Below are 21,457 nucleotides of genomic sequence, written 5' to 3'. Positions count from 1 at the left end.
AGACAAACTCCTGCTTCGCAAGCAGTGGCTCCGAGGGCTGGGGGCAGTGGGCAGTGGGGAATCGCTGTTTAATAGGTTTAACTGAGCTTCTGACGTGCAGGGAGCTCTCCAAGCTTACCTATCTTGGGATGAGATGTGGGCAAAGCGGCTTCCGGGAACGGGGCCATCTGACAGCTGTCCTGGTAGCCAGGGTAGTGGGGCTCCGGGTGGCTGACCCTGCACGGGGGCTGCACGCCTGCTTCCTGCACTGTCGGGTAAGAAGGGACAGACAGCCTCGTGACCCGGCCTGGCGGCCCATGTTCCGTCTCACACCGTCTGAGGCTGCACAGGCCTGTGAAACACAGTGCGTCTGAACTGCTGAAACGTTTGGGACATACTGAGAGGAATGAAATGTGTTATGAAACCAACTTCACCTATTCTTACCCTGTGTAATGTGGCTCCTAGGATATTTACAACTACCCCGTGGCTGACGCTGTATTTCCGTTAGACTGTGCTAGTCTGGAGCCGGGGCAGCAGACACCTGTACAGGGCTGGACAGTAAGTATTTCTGGCTTTGCTGGCAGTTTCTATCCCAGCTGCTCAGGTCTCGGCCGTAGCGAGAAAGCACCTCAGGCAGCACGTCAGCATTGACGTGCCCCCTCCTCAGCTGGGCCCCTCCTCAGCACGGCCCCCTCCTCAGCTGGGCCCCCTCCTCAGCACAGCCTCCTCCCCAGCTGGGCCCCCTCCTCAGCTGGGCCCCCTGCTCAGCACAGCCTCCTCCCCAGCTGGGCCCCCTCCTCGGCATAGCCTACTCCTCAGCTGGGCCCCCTCCTCAGCTGGGCCCCTCCTCAGCTGGGACCCCTCCTCAGCTGGGCCCCCTCCTCAGCACAGCCTCCTCCCCAGCTGGGCCCCCTCCTCGGCATAGCCTACTCCTCAGCTGGGCCCCCTCCTCAGCTGGGCCCCTCCTCAGCTGGGCCCCCTCCTCAGCACGGCCCCCTCCTCAGCTGGGCCCCCTCCTCGGCATAGCCTACTCCTCAGCTGGGCCCCCTCCTCGGCATAGCCTACTCCTCAGCTGGGCCCCCTGCTAGGCCCGTATAGAGACCAGAGAGCCAGGCACAGGCCACTGAGGGACTTGCCCACGTCTCATTCAGCGGCAGTGAAGGCATAGCTGCTCCCAGCTGTCTGACTCTGGGGCCCCCACCTTCAGCCCGCAGCACTGTCCGAGTCCGATGGCAATGTGTAGAGAGACGAAGGCATGGTGCTGTCGGGGGAGAGGGTGGGCGGACGGGAAACTGATGATGGGGTCTGGGCAGGAGGTGAGACAGGAGACAGTCTCCATGCAGACCAGGTGTTCAGGAATTAAACTGAGGACGGTCAGGATAGGCAAAGCTGTGGGGAGCCCGGCTCTGGCTGTGCCCTGTCAGGATGGTGATGCTGTCACTGAGGGAACTTGGGGGTCAGCATTGAGGCCCCCCATCATCTGCTGAGGGGAGGCCCTTCCACAAACCTCAGGGCGGGGTGGATACACAGAACAGGGCTGGAGGGAGAAAGTGGGCGGACAGACAGGAGGCACCAGCAGCCTGCAGGCCTCGCGGGAGTTCTGCCTGAGCCCATGGTGAGCCACAGGGCCAGGAGCCTCATGTCCACTTGGGTGTCCAGAGTGTGTGGCCTCACACTCCCTCTCACCCCACAGGGGCTGATGGTGCTACCTCAGCAGACACAGACCCTTGGCCTCAACCCTGCAGCTGTACCAGTCCCCCTGCCCACAGATTCACGGGCACTATAACCCCATCGCCCGGGCCCTCTTCCGGGAGAACGACAGCACACCTCACCCTCATTACATCTCCAGGGTCTTGCTGTCCTGCCAAGGCCCCTCCATGCAGTCCTGCACCCAAGCAGCCAGCCCATGGCCCCTTCTTCCACATGCCCAGACCCAACCGATACCCACCTGTTGTCAGCCTGCAGACACTCCCCCCAGGCAAACCCCCGCAGTAACACCACACGTCACCCTCCTGTGGGATGTCTCAGGCACGCGCAAGGACCACTCGCCTGTGGCTCCAGCGAAGACATCGCCCTGGGCTGGACTCTCTGATATGACGGCCGTGGCCTCCACTGTAGACGCCCGGTCGAAGGTCAGTGCGCCAGAGGTAGTGATCTGTCCCGAGGGGGTCACGGTGACTAGAAAGCAGAGCTCGACTTAGCGAGAAGCCAGGGTAGGAGGATACCTCGAGGCACAAGGGCCTGTCTGACCACTGGCTCTGGCCCTCACACAGGTGGGGGCTGCAGACAGGCACGGGCCAGATGACACCGGGCACTGGACATGTTCCCCACACGTGGACAAACACCTCCATATGAAGGACCTGTGAGGCCCAGCAACTGCGTCCCCCACACGTGGACAAACACCTCTATATGAGGGACATGTGAGGTCTGGCAACCATGTCTCCCACACATGGACAAACACTTCCATGTAAGGGACCCTGAGGCCCTGCAACTGTGTCCTCTACACATGGATAAATGCTTCCATGTGAGGGAACTGTGAGTCCTGGCAACCATGTCTCCAACACACAGACAAATACTTCCATGTGAGGGACTGTGAGGCCCTGCAACTGTGCCCCCCACGTGTGGACAAACATCTCCACATGAGGGACACTTGAGGCCCAGCAACCATGTTCCACACATGTGGACAAACACTTCCGTGTGAGGGACCATGAGGCCCAGCAACCATGCCACCCACGGGAAGGGAACCAGGCGGCTGGGTGGAGATGAAGAGATTTCCACCATGTGTCCACTTTTTTTTTTTTTTTTCATTTTTTGGATTTTGAACCATGCGAATGTATTGCCAAGTCAGAAAATGAAAAATAAAATTTTAAATACTTTAAAAAACACTTCATAGTTTAAATTAAGGAAAAACATCTTCATCTCAGTGGCCGCTCAGCCCAAGCCCTGACATGGTTGGGCTGCAGGCCCATCTGAGGCACGGTCCCTCCTTAACAGACAGCGTGAGGACACTGCCATGCAGGGGTCTCGCCTGCATTTACCCCCCACAGGTCGGGTAAGACTGCAAAAAAGCCAGACTTACACCATCTAACTAAGACCTATTACTAACACATTTCTCCATGCGGCCTCTGCCCATCCCTCGGTGAAGACAGAGCTCCATTTCACTAGGACTCACAGGTGGTGGCGGCTGTGGCTGGGAGCAGCGTGATGTTTTTGGGAGAATCCTTCTTGACTGGGGTCGTGGGCATCTCGTTTTCCTTCTTGCGCCGTTTGTAAGGTACAAAAAGCCTGACCGGCCCGCTCTGAGGAAGAAAGTCCAATTAGACACAGAAAACGCTGGCAGGCGCCCTCCTCCTGGTCTTGACGCAGCGGCCCGTAATGTGGTGGCCAGCTGCACCCAGTTCTGCCTCTCTCAGTCCCCAAACTCCTCAGGTGACAGAAAGAACACATGACTGACAGCACTGCAAACTGGAAAGAGTGCCATCAACAGACTGGATTTCCAGGAACTCCTAGAGGACAAAGCGAACGGGGTCAGGTGAAGGAGAAATGAAGAAACCACATGAGGAGAAGGGCACTCCAGCAGCAATGAGGGCAAGTCCATGCTCAGTCACTGGGGATAACCAACTCAAGGAGAACACTCTAACCGGACCAGGGCCAAGAGACCTGGTCCAGGAAATCGACAGTCTCCCGCCGGCGGATGGGGCGGTGTCCACAGGTCCTCAGAGAGCTGCCCACCCATGATGCCTCTCTGCCATCAAATGAGACTCACATACCTGACGCCACATGGGACATGGGACACGCACTGTGAACACACAGACCTATGGACGAATTCCAGGTGGAAACACAGAAGCAAACGATCCTACAGCAGTTACACGTCTCATCTGCAATGTCAGGAGCAACCCCGCTGAGGACCGAGGGGCAGGACGCGGGAGACTTTGCCGCGTTAGGTGCAAGATGGGGTCTGGGGAGAATCTGAGTCAGAGATCTCAGAATGTCTGAGCACACAGCTCGGGGTCATAGGGGACCCTGCTGGGCGGGACTGATGGGAGCACACACCCCTCCCAGTTACACGGGGCTGGGCACCCCTTGCAGCAGACAGCAACTGAGAGAAGCCACGATTCAGAGAGGAAACGCCAGCTCCCCAGCCACCAACTGTGACCAGTGGCCTTGAGGTTGGCTAGTATGGGTGACCAGGATTTTCAAACTCAGAAATGAACTAGAAAGCATAGAGCGCCCATCTCAGGGAGGAAAACCCTGGGTGGGGGGAAGAGTGGCGTCTGTCTAGGGGGTAGGCATGTGCCAACTGTCAGGAGATACGCTGGATTCCATTGTTGCGGCTACAGTGCCAATCCATCTCACTGAGGTCTTCCCTTGTTTTCCCTGATGTTTTACTTTAGCAAACATGATGTCCTTTTCTAGCATTGGTTCTTTCCTGATGACGTGTTCAAAGCAAGCAACCCAAAGTCTCATCATCCTTGCTTCTAGGGAGCATTCTGACTGTATTTCCTCCAGAACTGATTTGTTCATTCTTCTGGCAGTCCACGGTATAGTCAATATTCTTCAACACCACAGCCAGAACACAGTAATTCTTCTTCTGTCTTCTTTTTTCATTGTCCAACTTTCGCGTGCATATGAGGAAACTGATTTGGGTCAGATGCACCTTAAAGGGACATCTTTGCTTGTTAAGATTCTAAACGGGCAGATTTGACCAATGCAATACATTGTTTGATTTCTTGACTGCTGCTTCCATGGGCATTGATGGTTGATCCAAGTAGAATGAAATCCTGCTAGATTAGGATATGAACTATATATATACATATATATATATATACACATACATATATATGTGTATGTATACATACATAGCAAAAACATGCAGGTTAAATTGAGGACTCCTGGTGGCACAGTTACGTGCTCAGCTGCCAAATGGATGGTTTGAACCCATCCAGCAGCTTCCTGTGAGGAAGGCCTGGTGATCTGCTCCCATAAAGATTATGGCCTGGAACAACTGGACTAAATCAAAAGCAAAGAAGTTTCCTAAATAAACCGAATGCTTCAAAGGCCAGTGTAGCAGGGGCAGGGGTTTGGGGACCATGGTTTCAGGGGACATCTAAGTCAATTGGCATAATAAAATCTATTAAGAAAACATTCTGCATCCCACTTTGAAGAGTGGCATCTGGGGTCTCAAATGCTAGCAAGCAGCCATCTAAGATGCACCAATTGCTCTCAACCTACCAGGATCAAAGGAGAATGAAGAACACTAAGGACACAAGGTAATTACGAACCCAAGAGACAGAAAGGGCCACATGAACCAGAGACTACATCAGCCTGAGACCAGAAGAACTAGATGGTGCCCGGCTACAACCAATGACTCCCCTGACAGGGAACACAACAGAGAACCCCTGAGGGAGCAGGAGAGCAGTGGGCTGCAGACCCCAAATTCTCATAAAAAGACCAGACTTAATGGTCTGACTGAGACTAGAAGGACCCTGGTGGTCATGGACCCCAGACCTTCTGCTGGCCCAGGACAGGAACCATTCCCGAAGCCAACTCTTCAGACAGGGACTGGACTGGACAGTGGGTTGGAGAGGGATGCTCGTGAGAAATGAGCTTCTTAGATCAAGTGGACACTTGAGACTATGTTGGCATCTCCTGCCTGGAGGGGAGATGAGAGGGTGGAGGGGGTTAGAACTGGCAAAAAGGACACGAAAAGAGAGAGTGGTGGGAGAGAGCGGGGTGTCTCATTAGGGGGAGAGTAATTGGGCGTGTGTAGCAAGGCATATATAAGTTTTTGTGTGAGAGATTGACTTGATTTGTAAACTTTCACTTAAAGCTCAATAAAAATTAAAAAAAAAGATTATGGCCTAGAAAACTCTATGGGCCAGTTCTACTCTGTCACATGGGGATGCTGAATTTAAATCGACTCAACGGCACCCAACAAGAGTAACAACAGGGTTAAAAGGTGGAAAATTATAATCTTGAGATGGGGAAAGCCTTTTTAAACAAGAAACCCAGACACCATAACAAAAGAGCACATCTGGACGACATGAAATCCAGAACCTCTGCAGGACACAAGCATCACAACAAAGCCAAGATACAAGGATCCGGGGGAAATGTCTGCAATACTCAGAATATGAAAGCATTCATATAGTTCCGCAATAAAAACCCCAAAGTATGAGCAGAAGAGTGATCCAATGACAGAAACAACCCATAGAAAAAAGAAATGAAAACGAGCGATTGATAGTTTAAAAAATATTCATTCTTGCTAATAACTAAGAAAATATAAGTTAAAGCAAAAAGTCATCTTGTAGCCCCAGGATGACACTTCTAATGTCTGGTTTTGGCAGGAACACAGGGACATGGGCATTCCAGCACTGCTGTAAGTCAGGCCTGCACAGCCTTCCGGGAGGGCGGTCTGGGGGTGTCTGTAAGAATCCTAACCCCACACATACCCTGTAGCCTCCAAGTCTCCTTCTAAGACTCTCCTGCAGAGAGAACCCCAAATGGACTTAAGGCTGTACACTCACGGACGTTTACACGCGGGGAGGTTTACACACAGGGAGGTTCACACCCAGGGAGGTTTACACGTGGGGATGTTCACACATGGAGAGGTTCACATGCGAGGAGGTTCACACACAGGGATGTTCACATGCAGGTAGGTTTATACCCAGGGAGGTTTACACGTGGGGATGTCCACACGAGGGGACGTTCACACACGGGGAGAGGTTCACACCCAGGGAGGTTCACACCCAGGGAGGTTTACACATGGGGATGTTCACATGTGGAGAGGTTCACATGCAAGGAGGTTCACACATGGGGAGGTTCACACACGGGGAGAGGTTCACACCCAGGGAGGTTTACCATACTGTCTTCTGTAATAGCCAGGCCAAGGAAGTAAAACTAAGTGGCAGGGGGCCCCACATGGTCAGTTACGAGGAAGAGATCTGGAAGCAAGCCTAGCATGTTGTTGGGCAAACAAGTTGCAGAACAACACAAAGTCAACAACAGCCACCAAGTACTTGTAAACAAACCAGAACTTCAAACCAGTTCAAACCAGTTTAGTCATGGCTGACAAAGCAAAATCGACACAGACCTGAAGTTTTAAAATTTGCGTGATCTGCACCAGCAACCAGAACGGGAAAAATCTGGGCTTGAAGCCCTGGAATGGGAGACTCGGAGGAGGTGTAGTGAGCACTTTCAGGAGCCTGATGTGTGAGGCTGGATCACCACACGACCGAGGAAAGCGACCCACGTTCACTGCGGTGTGGTCAGCCACCATCACCGAGCGGGGCACCACCGTTTCTGAGAGGGAAGGCAACTGGTTGCTGTGCAACGTGGACGCCGCCCTTGTTTTCTAGAAGGGAGATTAAGTTTCCAGCAGGGCTTCGACCTGTAATTTTTACTGTTCAGGTTTACCCAAATTTTGAAAATTCGGATCTGTTCCAGGTTCGATTCCTCGGCCCTGACTGAACTAGGAAGCACTGGTTCGAAGCCCTGACTCAAATACACATTTGTGGACACGCAGAAAGCACTCTCAGGGTACTCACACTATGAATGGGGGCACCTCTGACTGTAAAGAACGGAGACGTCAAGCATGAACGTAAATCTCAACAAATACTGACTGTAAACCACAACAGTCATATCTAATTTGTGGGGCTTAAAAAACAAGGCAGAACTACAATAACGGACAAAAGATCAACACACAAATCAGGGGTTAGCAGTTGGATCTGAAGCGTTCTGAGCTCCTCCCCGTGTGTGAGGTGGAGTTTGTGAGCTAGGTGTGCGTGTGAGACGCTTGCATAATCACTAGGACAAGTGGGACGTGTAATTGCCAGAGCAGCAGATGGAAATAAACAGAAGGGGGAAGCACCGCCACCCAAACACAGGCAATAAGCACAGAATAAAACAGACGCAGAGGAAACACATAAAACAAGATGATAAATATAAACCCAATATATAAGCAATCTCAAACATAAATACTCTCAGGTGAAAAGACAAAAAGCTGTCAAAGCAGATTAAAAAACAAAATGCAGCAATAAATTGGCAATGAGACACCTAAACCTAAGGACATGGACAGTTTGAAAATAAAAAGACAGAACGAGATACACCTGGCAAATAACTAACGAGAGCAAGCTAGCTTAACTGTACTGGACAAAGTAAAACTTGAGGCAAATGCGATTTACTAGAAAAAAAGAGAGGCTCCTGTGCAGGGATCAGGCACCCTCTACCAAAAGCTGTGATAATTCTAGATGTACACAAACCAGTTAACATGGCTTCAAGTTACTTAAACCAGAAGACAACGAATCTACCACTAGATCAGATTTTAACTATTTGTACAGGACAAAGGACTGGCTTTGGCCTTTTGTCTCTGGTTTCTGAAAATGTCATTGCTGTTAAGCGCCGTTGGGTCAGTTCCGACTCACAGCATCCCTGTGTACAACAGAACAAAACACTGCCCGGGTCCTGCACCATCCTCACAATCACTGTTAACGCTTGACTCCATTGTTAACAGGCACTGTGTCAATCCATCTCATTGAAGGTCTTCCTCCTTTTCACTGACTCTCTACTCTACTGAGCAGGGTGTCCTTCTCCAGGGACTGGTCCCTCCTGATCACGTGTCCAAAGCGTGTGAGACAAAGGCTCACCACCCTTGCTTCTTAGGAGCATCCTGAAAGTACTTCTTCCAAGACAGATTTGCTTGTTCTTCTGGCAGTCCACGGTGTATTCACTATTCTTCGCCAGCGCCATAATTCGAAGGCATCGATTCTTCTTTGGTCTTCCTTATTCGTTGTCCAACTTTCACGCACATATGAGGCAACTGAAAATACCACAGGTTGGGTCAGGTGCACCTTAGTCCTTCAAGTGACATCTTTGCTTTTCAACACTTTAAAGAGGTCTTTTCTGCAGCAGATTGGCCTAATGCAGGGCATCCTTTGATTTCCTGACTGCTGCTTCCTAGGGTGTTGATTGCCCTTGGAATTCTGGAGCAATAAAGGTACGCTGTTTCCCAAAACAGCCAAACAACACTGAAACATGTGCAAATGAGTTAGGAGCACTCAATTTCTCCCTGGCAACCGGCCTCAGAAAGGGAGGGAACATGATGCGGTCAATCTCCTATATTCACTAAGTCATGCATATGCAGTACAGAACCCCAGACTTTTGAGCTTTCTCTCTCTGGGGCCTTCTGGAGTGGTGAGAACATCCATGCACAGGAGAGGGAGGCATGTGCTGTAAATCCTAACCCCTTTACTGGTAGATATAATCCCATTTTAGTATGGGTTTTCCTTGTTATGTTAATGAGGCGGTGTGAGCATTATTGTTGTTAGGTGCCATAAAGTTGGTTCCCACTGACACCAACAGAACAAAACCCTGCCCGATGTCATCCTCACGCACCATCCTCATGACCATTGTTATTCTTGAGCCCATTGTTGCAGCCACTGTGTCAATCCATCTCATCAAGGGTCTTCCTCTTTTTCACTGACCCTACCAAGTGTCTTAGTCATCTACTACTGCCATAACAGAAATACCACAAGTGGATGGCTTTAACAAAGAGAAATTTATTTCCTCACAGTAAAGTAGGCTAAAAGTCCAAATTCAAGGCAGCAGCTCCAGGGTAAGGCTTTCTCTCTCTGTCAGCTCTGGAGGAAGGTCCTTGTCCTCAATCTTCCCATGGTCAAGAAGCTTCTCAAGCACAGGGACCCCAGGTCCAAAGGACACACTCTGATCCTGGTGCTGCTTTCTTGGTGGTACAAGGCCCCAACTCTCTGCTTCCTTCCCTTTCTTTTTATCTCTTGAGAGATAAAAACGGGGTGCAGGCCATACCGCAGGGAAACTCTCTTTACCTTGGATCAGGGAGGTGACCTGAGAAAGGGTGGTGTTAAAATTCCACCCAAATCTCTCAACATAAAATTACAATCACAAGATGGAGGACAGCCACACAATACTGAGGATCATGGCCTAACCAAGTTGACACATATTTTTGGGGGGACACAATTCAATCCATGACCCCAAGCATGATGTCCTTCTCCAGGGACTGGTCCCTCCTGATAACATGTCCAAAGTATGTGAGACAAAGTCTTACCATCCTAGCTTCTAAGGAGCATTCTGATTGTACTTCCTCCAAGATAGATTTGTTCATTCTTCTGGTAGTCCATGGTATAATCAATATTCTTTATCAACACCATAATGTAAAGGCATCAATTCTTCTTTGGCCTTCCTCCTTCATTGTCCAGGTTTCATATGCATAAGAAGCAATTGAAAACTTCATGGCTTGGGTCAGCCACACCTTAGTCTTCAAGGTGACATCTTTGCTTTTTAACACTTTAAAGAGGTGTTTTGCAGTAGACTTGCCCAGTGCAATGCTTCTTTTGATTTCTTGACTGCTCCTTCCATGGGTATTGATTGTGGATCCAAGTAAAATGAAATCCTTGACAACTTCAATCTCTTCTCCGTTTATCGTGGTGTTGCTTATTGGTCCAGTTGTGAGGATTTTTATCTTCTCTGTATTGCAGTGCAGGGTGTATCTCAAGTCAACTTCTTTTGAGATATAAGGGAGCAGATTGACCAGGCAACCAGGGAAGCACAGAGGGAGGAGACAGATGCCATATGAGATCTGCAAGGGGCCAAGACAGATAAGCTGAAAAGAGACAAGGACCTTCCCGACATTCAAAAGAGAGAGAACACCTTACACTAGAGTCGGCACCCTGAATTTGGACTTCTAGCCTTCTAAAATGTGAGAGAATGAATTTCTGTTTTTTAAAGCCATCCACGTGTGGTATTTCTGTTATGGCAGCACTAGATAACTAAGACAAAAACTTTCAAGAATTAGGAATAGGAGAGAATTGAAGAATGCCTACTCAAAAGTCCACAGCAGGGGGGTCAGGCCAAGATGGCGGACTAGGTAGACGCTACCTCGGATCCCTCTTGCAACAAAGACTCAGAAAAACAAGTGAATCGATCACATACATAACAATCTACAAACTCTGAACAACAAACACAGATTTAGAGACTGAAAACGAACAAATACGGGGAAGCAGCGATTGTTTTCGGAGCCTGGAGCCAGCGTCCCAGTCAGGTAACCTTTGGCGCCCGATTTAGGGCAGGGCCCAGGGGAGCTGACGGTGGAAACAAGGGGCGCAGCCCTACCCCCCTGAACTCACCCCGGGAGGGGGCCCAGCCAGTCCACGCCGGTGGCGTGGCGACGCACCCGGTGGAGAAGTCCCCGGGAGGCAGTGACTGGTCTTGGAGCTGGGAGTGCAACGTCCCAGCCGGGGAATCTTGCCACCGGGATTTTGACTGGGGGCGGTCAGGGCACAAGCACGGAGAGCTGCTCCACTCCCCTGATCTAACCCCGGGAGGGGGCCCAGCCGGTCCGCGGAATTGGTGCGACAACGCGGCGAGAGGACGAGAAGTCCCCAGGAGGCAGCGACTGATTTTGGAGCCGGGAGGGCAGCGTCCCAGCCGGGTAATCTTGCTGCCGGGATTTTGACTGGGCGCTGTCACGGGGAAGGCACAGAGAGCTGCTCCACTCCCCTGAACTTACCCCGGGAGGGGGCCCAGCCGGTTCGCGGCGGCGGCGCGGCCAACGCAGCTGGCGGGACGAGAAGTCCCTGGGAGGCAGCGACTGATTTTGGAGTCGAGAGTGCACCGTCCCAGCAGGGGAACCTTGACGTTGGGCGTGGGACTGGCAGCTGAGGATCTGACCGCGGCTTCAGTGGGCCAGATCCCTGGGGGCAATCTCCACAGAGCCAGCACACACAGGCGACACGCCCCTCGGGAATCTCAGATAAAATAGTCATTCCAAGCAAGACAAGCAACTTTGGCTATATTGTGAGGTGCTACTCTCCTATCTCTCTGATCCCTCCCCCATCCTCCCCAGGCGGCTTCATTAACACTGGAATTTACTGAGCCAGAGGGAGAACGGCTCCGGCTCCGCGGCAGCTTTGCTCCCCCCCCCTTTTTTTTCTCTTTTGGTCTTTTCCTAACCCACTCTTCTGGCCTGAGAGAAGGAAACACAAAAAACCCAGGGACCAAAAATCTACCCCTAATTGGACTAAAAACACAGAACCAGCTACAGCCAAGCATATATGATCCAAATCTCAGACTTTCATCCTTACAGGAAACAAGGTGGCAGTTATAATCCAAAGGCAGTTCTGATAGGGCTCTGACTGAACTTTTTTTTTAGCGGATTTTCTGGATAAACTAGTTTTCCAGTGATGGCTCAGAGACAGCAGTCCATATCAAACCACATAAAGAAGCAGACCACGACAGCTTCTACAACCCCCCAAACAAAAGAATCAAAATCTTTCCCAAATGAAGATACAATCCTGGAATTATCAGATACAGAATATAAAAAATTAATTTACAGAATGCTTCAAGACATCAGAAACGAAATAAGGCTAACTGCAGAAAAAGCCAAGGAACACACTGATAAAACAGTTGAAGAACTCAAAAAGATTATTCAAGAACATAGTAGAAAAATTAATAAGCTGCAAGAATCCATAGAGAGACAGCATGTAGAAATCCAAAAGATTAACAATAAAATTACAGAATTAGACAATGCAATAGGAAGTCAGAGGAGCAGACTCGAGCAATTAGAATGCAGAGTGGGAAATCTGGAGGACCAGGGAATTAACACCAACATAGCTGAAAAAAAATCAGATAAAAGAATTAAAAAAAAATGAAGAAACCCTAAGAATCATGTGGGACTCTATCAAGAAGGATAACTTGCGTGTGATTGGAGTCCCAGAACGGGGAGGGAGGACAGAAAACACAGAGAGAATAGTTGAAGATCTCCTGACAGAAAACTTCCCTGACATCATGAAAGACGAAAGGATATCTATCCAAGATGCTCATCGAACCCCATTTAAGATTGATCCAAAAAGCAAAACACCAAGACATATTATCATCAAACTCGCCAAAACCAAAGATAAAGAGAAAATTTTAAAAGCAGCCAGGGACAAAAGAAAGGTTTCCTTCAAGGGAGAATCAATAAGAATAAGTTCAGACTACTCAGCAGAAACCATGCAGGCGAGAAGGGAATGGGACGACATATACAGAGCACTGAAGGAGAAAAACTGCCAGCCAAGGATCATATATCCAGCAAAACTCTCTCTGAAATATGAAGGCGAAATTAAGATATTTACAGATAAACACAAGTTTAGAGAATTTGCAAAAACCAAACCAAAGCTACAAGAAATACTAAAGGATATTGTTTGGTCAGAAAACCAATAACATCAGATACCAGCACGACACAAAGTCACAAAACAGAACATCCTGATATCAACTCAAATAGGGAAATCACAAAAACAAATTAAGATTAAATAAAAAAAAATGCTCATAACAGGGAATCACTGAAGTCAATATGTAAAAGATCACAATAATCAAAAAGAGGGACTAAATACAGGAGGCATAGAACTGCCATATGGAGAGTGATACAAGGCGATATAGAACAATACAAGTTAGGTTTTTACTTAGAAAAATAGCGGTAAATAATAAGGTAACCACAAAGAGGTATAACAACTCCATAACTCAAGATAAAAGCCAAGAAAAACATAACGACTCAACTAACATAAAGTCAAACACTACGAAAATGAGGATCTCACAATTTATTAAGAAAAACGTCTCAGCACAAAAAAGTATGCGGAAAAATGAAATTGTCAACAACACACATAAAAAGGCATCAAAATGACAACACTAAACACTTATTTATCTATAATTACGCTGAATGTAAATGGACTAAATGCACCAATAAAGAGACAGAGAGTCTCGGACTGGATAAAGAAACACGATCCGTCTATATGCTGCCTACAAGAGACACACCTTAGACTTAGAGACACAAACAAACTAAAACTCAAAGGATGGAAAAAAATATATCAAGCAAACAATAAGCAAAAAAGAAGAGGAGTAGCAATATTAATTTCTGACAAAATAGACTTCAGACTTAAATCCACCACAAAGGATAAAGAAGGACACTACATAATGATAAAGGGGACAATTGATCAGGAAGACATAACCATATTAAATATTTATGCACCCAATGACAGGGCTGCAAGATACATAAATCAAATTTTAACAGAATTGAAAAGTGAGATAGACACCTCCACAATTATAGTAGGAGACTTCAACACACCACTTTCGGAGAAGGACAGGACATCCAGTAAGAAGCTCAATAGAGACACGGAAGACCTACTTACAACAATCAACCAACTTGACCTCATTGACTTATACAGAACTCTCCACCCAACTGCTGCAAAGTATACTTTTTTTTCTAGCGCACATGGAACATTCTCTAGAATAGACCACATATTAGGTCATAAAACAAACCTTTGCAGAATCCAAAACATCGAAATATTACAAAGCATCTTCTCAGACCACAAGGCAATAAAAGTAGAAATCAATAACAGAAAAACTAGGGAAAAGAAATCAAATACTTGGTAACTGAACAATACCCTCCTGAAAAAAGACTGGGTTATAGAAGACATCAAGGAGGGAATAAGGAAATTCATAGAATGCAACGAGAATGAAAATACTTCCTATCAAAACCTCTGGGACACAGCAAAAGCAGTGCTCAGAAGCCAATTTATATCGATAAATGCGCACATACAAAAAGAAGAAAGAGACAAAATCAGAGAACTGTCCCCACAACTTGAACAAATAGAAAGTGAGCAACAAAAGAATCCATCAGGCACCAGAAGAAAACAAATAATAAAAATTAGAGCTGAACTAAATGAATTAGAGAACAGAAAAACAATTGAAAGAATTAACAGAGCCAAAAGCTGGTTCTTTGAAAAAATTAACAAAATTGATAAACCATTGGCTAGACTGACTAAAGAAATATAGGAAAGGAAACAAATAACCCGAATAAGAAACGAGAAGGACCACATCACAACAGAACCAACTGAAATTAAAAGAATCATATCAGATTATTACGAAAAATTGTTCTCTAACAAATTTGCAAACCTAGAAGAAATGGATGAATTCCTGGAAAAACACTACCTACCTAAACTAACACATTCAGAAGTAGAACAACTAAATAGACCCATAACAAAAAAAGAGATTGAAACGGTAATCAAAAAACTCCCAACAAAAAAAAAGCCCTGGCCCGGACGGCTTCACTGCAGAATTCTACCAAACTTTCAGAGAAGAGTTAACACCACTACTACTAAAGGTATTTCAAAGCATAGAAAATGACGGAATACTACCCAACTCATTCTGTGAAGCCACCATATCCCTGATACCAAAATCAGGTAAAGACATTACAAAAACAGAAAATTACAGACCTATATCCCTCATGAACATAGATGCAAAAATCCTCAACAAAATTCTAGCCAACAGAATTCAACAACATATCAAAAAAATAATTCACCACGATCAAGTGGGATTTATACCAGGTATGCAAGGCTGGTTTAATATCAGAAAAACCATTAATGTAACCCACCACATAAATAAAACAAAAGACAAAAACCACATGATCTTATCAATTGATGCAGAAAAGGCATTTGACAAAGTCCAACACCCATTTATGATAAAAACTCTTACCAAAATAGGAATTGAAGGAAAATTCCTCAACATAATAAAGGGCATCTATGCAAAGCCAACAGCCAACATCACTCTAAATGGAGAGAACCTGAAAGCATTTCCCTTGAAAACGGGAACCAGACAAGGATGCCCTTTATCACCACTCTTACTCAACATCGTGCTAGAAGTCCTAGCCAGGGCAATTAGGCTAGACAAAGAAATAAAAGGCATCCGGACTGGCAAGGAGGAAGTAAAATTATCTCTATTTGCAGATGACATGATCTTATACACAGAAAACCCTAAGGAATCCTCCAGAAAACTACTGAAACTAATAGAAGAGTTTGGCAGAGTCTCAGGTTGTAAAATAAACATACAAAAATCACTTGGATTCCTCTACATCAACAAAAAGAACATTGAAGAGGAAATAACCAAATCAATACCATTCACAGTAGCCCCCAAGAAGATAAAATACTTAGGAATAAATCTTACCAAGGATGTAAAAGACCTATACAAAGAAAACTACAAAGCTCTACTACAAGAAATTCAAAAGGACTTACTTAAGTGGAAAAACATACCCTGCTCACGGATAGGAAGACTTAACATAGTAAAAATGTCTGTTCTACCAAAAGCCACCTATACATACAATGCACTTCCGATCCAAATTCCAATGTCATTTTTTAAGGTGATAGAGAAACAAATCACCAATTTCATATGGAAGGGAAAGAAGCCCCGGATAAGTAAAGCATTACTGAAAAAGAAGAAGAAAGTGGGAGGCCTCACTCTACCTGATTTTAAAAGCTATTATACAGCCACAGTAGTCAAAACAGCCTGGTACTGGTACAACAACAGGCACATAGACCAATGGGACAGAATTGAGAACCCAGATATAAACCCATCCACGTATGAGCAGCTGATATTTGACAAAGGACCAGTGTCAGTTAATTGGGGAAAAGATAGTCTTTTTAACAAATGGTGCTGGCATAACTGGATATCTATTTGCAAAAAAATGAAACAAGACCCATACCTCACACCATGCACAAAAACTAACTCCAAGTGGATCAAAGACCTAAACATAAAGACTAAAACGATAAAGATCATGGAAGAAAAAACAGAGACAATGTTAGGAGCCCTAATACAAGGCATAAACAGAATAGAAAACATTACCAAAAATGATGAAGAGAAACCCGATAACTGGGAGCTCCTGAAAATCAAACATCTATGCTCATCTAAAGACTTCACCAAAAGAGTAACAAGACCACCTACAGACTGGGAAAGAATTTTCAGCTATGACATCTCAGACCAGCGCCTGATCCCTAAAATCTACATGATTCTGTCAAAACTCAAGCACAAAAAGACAAACAACCCAATCAAGAAGTGGGCAAAGGATATGAACACACACTTCACTAAAGAAGATATTCAGGCAGCTAACCAATACATGAGAAAATGCTCTCCATCATTAGCCATTAGAGAAATGCAGATTAAAACTACGACGAGATTCCATCTCACTCCAACAAGGCTGGCATTAATCCAAAAAACACAAAATAATAAATGTTGGAGAGGCTGCGGAGAGATTGGAACTCTTATACACTGCTGGTGGGAATGTAAAATGGTACAACCACTTTGGAAATCTATCTGGCGTTATCTTAAACAGTTAGAAATAGAACTACCATACAACCCAGAAATCCCACTCCTCGGAATATACCCTAGAGAAACAAGAGCCTTCACACAAACAGATATATGCACACCCACGTTTATTGCAGCTCTGTTTACAATAGCAAAAAGCTGGAAGCAACCAAGGTGTCCATCTACAGATGAATGGGTAAATAAATTGTGGTATATTCACACAATGGAATACTACGCATCGATAAAGAACAGTGACGAATCTGTCAAACATTTCATAACACGGAGGAACCTGGAAGGCATTATGCTGAGCGAACTCAGTCAGAGGCAAAAGGACAAATATTGCATAAGACCACTATTATAAAATCTTGAGAAATAGTATAAACTGAGAAGAACACATACTTTTGTGGTTACGAGGGGGGGAGGGAGGGAGAGGGTTTTTTTTTACTGATTAATTAGCTGAAAAGAACTGCTTTAGGTGAAGGGAAGGACAACACTCAATACATGGAAGGTCAGCTCAGCTGGACTGGACTGGACAAAAAGAAAAGAAGCTTCCGGGATAAACTGAATACTTCAAAGTTCAGCGGAGCAAGGGCGGGGGTTTGGGAACCATGGTTTAAGGGGACTTCTAAGTCAATTGGCAAAATAATTCTATTATGAAAACATTCTGCATCCCACTTTGAAATTTGGCGTCTGGGGTCTTAAATGCTAACAAGCGGCCATCTAAGATGCATCAACTGGTCTCAACCCACCTGGATCAAAGGAGAATGAAGAACACCAAGGTCACACGACAACTAAGAGCCCAAGAGACAGAAAGGGCCACATGAACCAGAGACCTACATTATCCTGAGACCAGAAGAACTAGCTGGCGCCCGGCCACAATCGATGACTGCCCTGACAGGGAGTGCAACAGCGAACCCCTGAGGGAGCAGGAGATAAGTGGGATGCAGACCCCAAATTCTCATAAAAAGACCATACTTAATGGTCTGGATGTACCTAGAGGAATCCCGGCGGTCATGGTCCCCAAACCTTCCGTTGGCACAGGATGGGAACCATCCCTGAAGACAATTCATCAGACATGAAAGGGACTGGACAGTGGGTGGGAGAGAGATGCTGATGAAGAGTGAGCTAATAATATCAGGTGGACACTTGAGACTGTGTTGGCATCTCCTGTCTAGAGGGGGGAGGGGAGGATAGAGAGAGTTGGAGCCTGCCAAAGTTTTCACGAAAGGAGAGACTGGAAGGGCTGACTCATTAGGGGGAGAGCAAGTGGGAGTAAGGAGTAAGATATATATTAACTTATATGTGACAGAGTGACTTGATTTGAAAACGTTCGCTTGAAGCTCAATAAAAGTTAATTAAAAAAAAAAAGTCCACAGCAAACGTTATACAGTACCTAGTGGTGAAGTGTTAAAGCTTTTCACTTAAAATCAGAAGGTATTCTTATCTTGTTCCTGTCACCCATTTCTCTCAACTCTAAAGTTCCCCAACACCAGGGGGTGCCATATGGCATGGCTGCCTCTGAAGGCCAGGTCTGGGAGGGCAGGAGTCAGGTGGATCTTGTTCAGGACCTGGCCCGTAACCGCCAACAAATATTCCCTAAAGGAATGACATTTAACTCTATGAGGTTTGTATTTATTTTGTTTTATCAAGTATAAAGTGAATTAAAGCTTTCCAAAGTATTATTCACTTGACATCACACACTACGTATCAATAATCCTTTCTCCTCTTGTTAGAGAAATTCACTTTATCATGTATTCAATTCTTACAGGCAGCTGACCTATTTTTGGAGCCACTACCATGAATTTTGGCTATCACAAACAAAGCTGCTACATTCATGCACAGGTTTTTGTGCGAACATAAGTTTTCATTTTGCTAGCATAAATACCCAAGTGTGCAATCGTTGGGTCGTAGGATAAACGTATGTTTAATTTTCTAAGAAGCTGCCTGGCTATTTCCAGAGCAGCCATGCCATTTTGCTTCTCACCAGCAACGAACGAGTGTTCCAGGTGCATCCTCACCAGCACTTGGAATTAGCAGTTTATTTGAGTCATCTAAAAGGTGTGTCAGCTTATCTCACTGCACCTGTAGTCTACATTTCCCTAATGACTAATGGAAACCCTGGTGGCGTAGTGGTTAAGTGTTACAGCTGCTAACCAAAGGGTTGGCAGTTCAAATCCGCCACGCTCTCCTTGGAAACTCTATGGGGCAGTTCTACTCTGGCCTATAGGGTCGCTATGAGTCAGAATCGACTCGACGGCATTGGGTTGATTTTTTGGAATGACTAATGATGTTGAGCATCTTTTTCATGGTCTTACTTGCCATCCGCATATCATCTTCGGTAAAGTGTCTGTTCAGGGCTTTTGCCCATTTTGTAACTGGGTTATTTCATTTCTTACTTTTGAGTTGAGAGAGTTCTTTATACATCCTGGTTACGAGTCTTTTTCTAGATCTGCGATTTGCAAACATTTTCTCCCAGTCACCAAATTGCCTTTTCATTTTCTTTTTTTTAATTTTTATGGTGCTTTAAGTGAAAGTTCACAAATCAAGTCAGTCTCCCATACAAAAATTTATATACACCTTGCTATATACCCCTAGTCGCTCTCGCCCTAATGAGACAGCACACTCCTTCTGTCCACCATGTTTCCGTGTCCATTCAGCCAGCTTCTGTCTTCCTCAACCTTCGTATCTCCCTTCCAGACAAGAGCTGCCCACACAGTCTCATGTGTCTACTTGATCCAAGAGGCTCACTCATCACTAGTATCATTTTCTATCCCATAGTCCAGTCCAATCCCTGTCTGAAGAGTTGGCTTTGGGAATGGTTCCATCTTGGGCTAACAGAAGGCCTGGGGACCACGGCCTCCAGGGTCCTTCTAGTCTCAGTCAGGCCATTAAGTCTGGTCTTTTTATGAGAATTTGAGGTCTGCATCCCGATTTTCTCTTGCTCCTTCAGGGATTCTCCGTTGTGTTCCCTGTCATGGCAGTCATACACTGTAGCCAGGTACCATTGAGTTCTTCAGGTCTCAGGCTGATGTAGTCTCTGGTTTATGTGGCCCTTGTTTGGTTTTGGTTCTGTCTCTTGGGCTCATAATTACCTTGTGTCTTTGGTGTTCTTCATTCCCCTTTGCTCCAGGTGGGTTGAGACCAATTGAAGCATCTTAGATGGCAGCTTGCTAGCTTTTAAGACCCCAGATCAATCTACAAAATGGGATGCAGACTGTTTTCTTAACAGATTTTATCATGCCAATTGACTTAGATGTCCCCTGAAACCATGGTCCCCAAATCCCTGCCTCTGCTACGCTGGCCTGCGAAGTGTTTGGTTTATTCAGGAAACTTCTTGCTTTTGATTTAGTCCAGTTGTGCTAACCTCTCCTGTATTGAGTGTTGTCTTTCCCTTCACCTAAAATAGTTCTTATCTACTATCTAATTAGTGAAAACCCCTCTCCCTCCCTCCCTCCCCATTCTCGTAACCATCAAGGAATATTTTCTTCTCTGTTTAAACTATTTTTCGAGTTTTTATAATAGTGGTCTCATACAATATTTGTCCTTTTGCAACTGACTAATTTCACTTAACATAATGCCTTCCAGATTCCTCCATGTTATGAAATGTTTCATAGATTCATCGTTATTCTTTGTTGATATGCAGCATTCCACTGTGTGACTATACCATAAATTATTTATCCACTCATCTGTTGATGGGCACCTTGGTTGCTTCCATCTTTTTGCTATTGTAAACAGTGCTGCAATGAACATCGGTGTGCATATACCTGTTCGTGTAAAGGCTCTTATTTCTCTAGGATATATTCCAAGGAGTGGGATTGCTGGATCGTATGGCAGTTCTATTTCTAGCTTTTTAAGGAAGCGCCAAATCGATTTCCAAAGCGGTTGTACCATTTTACGTTCCCACCAGCAGTATATAAGTGTTCTAGTCTCTCCACAACCTCTCCAACATTTATTATTTTGTGTTTTTTTGATTAATGCCAACCTTGTTGGAGTGAGATGAAATCTCACTGTAGTTCTGATTTACATTTCTCTAATGGCTAATGATAGTGAGCATTTTCTCATGTATCTGTTAGCTGCCTGAATGTCTTCTTTAGTGAAGTGCCTGTTCATATCCTTTGCCCATTTTTAATTGGGTTATTTGTCTTTTTGTTGTCGAGTTTTTGCAGTAACGTAGATTTTAGAGCTCGGCTGCTGATCAGAAATGTTATAGCTAAAAATTTTTCCCCAATCTGTAAGTAATCTTTTTACTCTTTTGGTGAAGTCTTTGGATGAGCATAGGTGTTTGACTTTTAGGAGCTCCCAGTTACCTAATTTCTCTTCTGGTGTTTGTACATTTCTA

General features: G+C 45.8%; 1 protein-coding gene across 2 annotated transcripts in view; it reads right to left on the bottom strand.

Annotated features, from left to right (window-relative positions):
* DEAF1 (DEAF1 transcription factor) overlaps positions 1-21,457 on the bottom strand; it is a 66,656-nt gene that overhangs the window by 27,477 nt on the left and 17,722 nt on the right. For both annotated transcript variants that reach the window (XM_049892957.1, XM_049892958.1), the window contains exons 7-9: positions 3,152-3,278; positions 2,029-2,157; positions 119-247 (exon numbers count right to left, since the gene is read on the bottom strand). In XM_049892957.1, coding sequence (XP_049748914.1) covers positions 119-247; positions 2,029-2,157; positions 3,152-3,278 — 385 coding nt within the window. The remainder of the gene's footprint in view (positions 1-118; positions 248-2,028; positions 2,158-3,151; positions 3,279-21,457) is intronic.

This window comes from Elephas maximus, chromosome 7 (assembly GCF_024166365.1).
Source record: "Elephas maximus indicus isolate mEleMax1 chromosome 7, mEleMax1 primary haplotype, whole genome shotgun sequence".
NCBI lineage: Eukaryota > Metazoa > Chordata > Mammalia > Proboscidea > Elephantidae > Elephas > Elephas maximus.
The sequence above is the reverse complement of the archived record's forward strand: the minus strand, read 5'-3'. Positions and strand labels throughout refer to the sequence as shown.